The sequence below is a fragment of the Pygoscelis adeliae genome, unplaced genomic scaffold, assembly GCF_000699105.1.
Source record: "Pygoscelis adeliae isolate BGI_AS28 unplaced genomic scaffold, ASM69910v1 Scaffold160, whole genome shotgun sequence".
Taxonomy (NCBI): domain Eukaryota; kingdom Metazoa; phylum Chordata; class Aves; order Sphenisciformes; family Spheniscidae; genus Pygoscelis; species Pygoscelis adeliae.
In genome coordinates, this window is record NW_008824035.1 from 7,690,820 (window position 1) to 7,694,488 (window position 3,669).

Consider the following 3,669-nt stretch of genomic DNA (forward strand, 5'->3'; position numbering starts at 1 on the left):
TGTGTTCAGTTTTGGGCCCCTCACTACAAGAAGGACATCGAGGTGCTGGAGCGTGTCCAGAGAAGGGCAACGAGGGTGGTGAGGGGTCTGGAGAACAAGTCTTATGAGGAGTGGCTGAGGGAACTGGGGTTGTTTAGCCTGGAGAAAAGGAGGCTCAGGGGAGACCTCATCGCGCTCTACAACTACCTGTAAGGAGGCTGTAGCGAGGTGGGTGTTGGTCTCTTCTCCCAAGTAACTGGCGATAGGACAAGAGGAAATGGCCTCAAGTTGCGCCAGGGGAGGTTTAGATTGGATGTGAGGAAAAATGTCCTTACCGAAAGAGTGGTTAAACATTGGAACAGGCTGCCCAGGGAAGTGGTTGAGTCCCCATCCCTGGAAGTATTTAGAAGACGTGTAGATGAGGCGCATAGGGACATGGTTTAGTGGGCATGGTGGTGTTGGGTCGACGGTTGGACTCGATGATCTTAGAGGTCTCTTCCAACCTTAATGATTCTATGATTCTATGATTTGGGGGTGATTTTACAAAGTTTCCATTTTGTTTATACCGTACAGACCCACCAATTTTCCATGCTGATATAGACCATCCAGACTATTGAGATAACATGTACTTTACACCTGCCAGAAGCAATAAGAAAAGGAACCATTCCATTCTTTAGATGAACAACTCTACCAGTGGTTGTGCCAACTCATGGCACATAAGCAATCCTTGTCAAAGAGAAAATATAGTGGCACACTCTTATTTCCTCTTACAGAAGAGTTGTGGTAGACCACAGCACTACTGTGGCTTTATAAAAAGGTATTTTAAAAAATAAATTAATTTTAAAAATTGAAGAATTTATTCAGAATAGCACAGAAAAGCTGTGGACAGCAACATGATTCAGTAGCCTGAACTGTATCTCATTCCTTCAACTTTGAGCTCGCGTGAGCCAATTTTTCAGGCTTTTGTCTACTTCTCTGACTAGAGAATAACTTTATATGTATACTAAAGACTTTTTTTTTTAAAAGAATATTTTAAAATCTAAATTAGTTGACTACATAGTCAGACGTAATTGCTCTTGTCTATGTGATCCTTATCTGAAACTGCCATAGTCTAGCAAGGACATGTACTGAACATAAGCTACTGATACACACAACTTTCAACTCAGTTTTATACTTCAGGGAGTATTCAGAGAAGTTCAGGGAACTTCTGCACCCCATCACAAGGGAGTCTCAGGTTCATTTATCTACACTTTACACATTCTGATACCTTTTTATTCTAAGTAGCATTATTGAAAAAAAAAAAAAATCAATCACCTAAATCTGTCCAACAGCAAAGCTGCAGCATGCTGTCATAGCCTACCTCGTTTTCTGACGAGCTGGCAGATAGAAGTACTTCCTGTGCATCAAAGAACTCTGAAACTGATTCCGACATAGAGAGCCTGCTCTCATTAGAAACTTGCTGAGACAGTGGCAAACTGACATGAATTTGTTCACCCGTCTGTAAATAAAGCACAGAAAAATAAAAGTATTCTTTCTAATATAAAAAATATGCATAGAAGAGGTAAATCACCTGAATAATTTTTCTATGCCACATATAAGCACAGATAGTAAAGACGGCATTTTAGTAGGGCTTTGTGTGTACCTAACAGATGAGACTTTGACAATTACAAAATAAAGTGCATTTTGAGCAGCGAGATACATGTCTTCATTTGAAGCCTACTCAGCATCAACTGCTAAGTTTTAGCAGCACAAATTAATCACAGATCTAGCTCTGTATTCAGAGCAATGATTTTGTGGACAATAGCTGGATTGTGTCAGACAAGTTCAACCATGAAATTCAGATGAAAAGACACCTGGTCATAACAAATTAGATCACTGGGAGCTAGCTTTGATACAATCAAAACTCAAAGATAAAGCTTTATAAGGTCAGGGAGTTGTAAGTTACTTTCAAAATAAATGCACTTGTGAACCAGTTTAGTAACAAATGTTTGAAACGTTTGAATTTTCAGGAGGATGGCTATAATACGTATTTATGTGCTTTTATTCCATGTTTGTACTCCAAATCTCATTTGAATTATGCCATTAACACTGACTCAATACTACTAAAGGGAATGAACTCTCTATGGTTTATAAGAAAGAGAATTTAACAGCAAAGGCAAGGGTTCAAAACTGTGTTATGTGTATATCAGTATGGGGGCTAGCTAATTTAAATACTGGAACATACCTTCGTCTTCCTGCTATTGATGGGAGGAACACCAGGTTTCAATGTGTTACCCTACAGGCTATCGCTTTAAGAAGGGGGGGGAAATATTAAGATTCTCTCCCTGCACCATTCTACCAAAGGAGCTGCTGCTGTGGAGGGAAACAGGCTTCTGACTTAATCCCTTAATTTATACAGCATGTTGCTTCTGGGAGATAATACAGATGAAACTACTGAAGCCCTTCTGAACACAGTTAACTCTTCAGATTGCAACTCTATCCCCATTAATCTTACTACAGAAGTCCTGCAGATGGTTTTGTTGACATCTTAATCCTGTAGAATTATTCTATATAGTTGCCTCAAAATGCACTAACAGAAAAAAAAAAACATAAACAAGCCAAGAGGTCAAAACCCATTCCTTTTTCACTGGGGCTTATAAGCTTGTAGATGGTTTATGATGTTTGATGAATTATAATGGAAACAGAAGCCCATTTCACTGTTACCTTTACAGGAAGTGATTAAAATTCTAAGTTTTTGTATAAGCTAGAGGGACTTGGAAAAATACACATGCCCCTACCTGAAAAAGATGCTCACACAGGCATTATCTACACACTGCAAGATTATATATATAAAGCAATCAAGAGGAGAAGAAGTCAATGAGAGATCTGGGAACCTCCTTTAGTCAGACACACTTGTACCAAGATAACAATGTACATATGAAAAAGAAACAGCTAACCAACAAAAAATACAAAATAGAAGAGATGGTCATTGCTCAGAACTTCATTGCAGATTGCTATGCTGTGGCACCGCTTCACCTCTATCTTCTGTTGCTAGTCTCCAACATGCTGGACTCTTGGAAAAATTGTTTGGATGTTTTCAAAAAGCAAATAAACAAAAGTAATTGGAAACATATTTTCACCTTCCTTTCTTGTTGGAAGAAATAATTAGGAGACAAGAGTATGTTAATTGAAATGGCATATGCACAGAAAAAAATTAGTAGAAATGACAAATGAAAAATATTTCAGTAAAATGCAAGCAGAATGGTTGTCAAAGTGACCACGTTAATTGTAACATATTACAGCTCGCAAATTCAGATTTGTCCTTCTCATGAGAGAAGCTGACTCGTTATTAATACAAATGTTCGGTAATCTGTTGACTGAGGAAAGCAAAACAAGAAAGACTAGGTGTTGCAAACGTAATATCAGTATAGTGCTTGGTTCATAGACTGAACCTTCTGTTTTCAGCAGTGCCACTCAAGATATTAAACATCAGTCCCTTTAAGCACTTGCGGGATCAGGCCATTAAATACTAAACTGTTCTGCTGATTTGGCAAGAGACTGATACAGAATTGGTTAGCTACTGTGTGTTACATTCAAATACAGTAAAACCTCACTAATTCCCAAAGCCAACAATTAATATTCCAAAACTGGAGTCCTTCCCTGTTTCTCTGCAGAGACCAAACTGAGTTCTTTCATGAGATCTAACATATG

The 3,669-nt window shown here is 38.4% G+C and overlaps 1 protein-coding gene across 1 annotated transcript in view; it reads right to left on the reverse strand.

Annotated features, from left to right (window-relative positions):
- The window catches only part of OSBPL6 (oxysterol binding protein-like 6), a 51,325-nt gene that overhangs the window by 12,002 nt on the left and 35,654 nt on the right, over positions 1–3,669 (reverse strand). Inside the window, exon 12 of the mRNA XM_009332387.1 lies at positions 1,340–1,477. Within this exon, the coding sequence (XP_009330662.1) occupies positions 1,340–1,477 (138 nt within the window). The remainder of the gene's footprint in view (positions 1–1,339; positions 1,478–3,669) is intronic.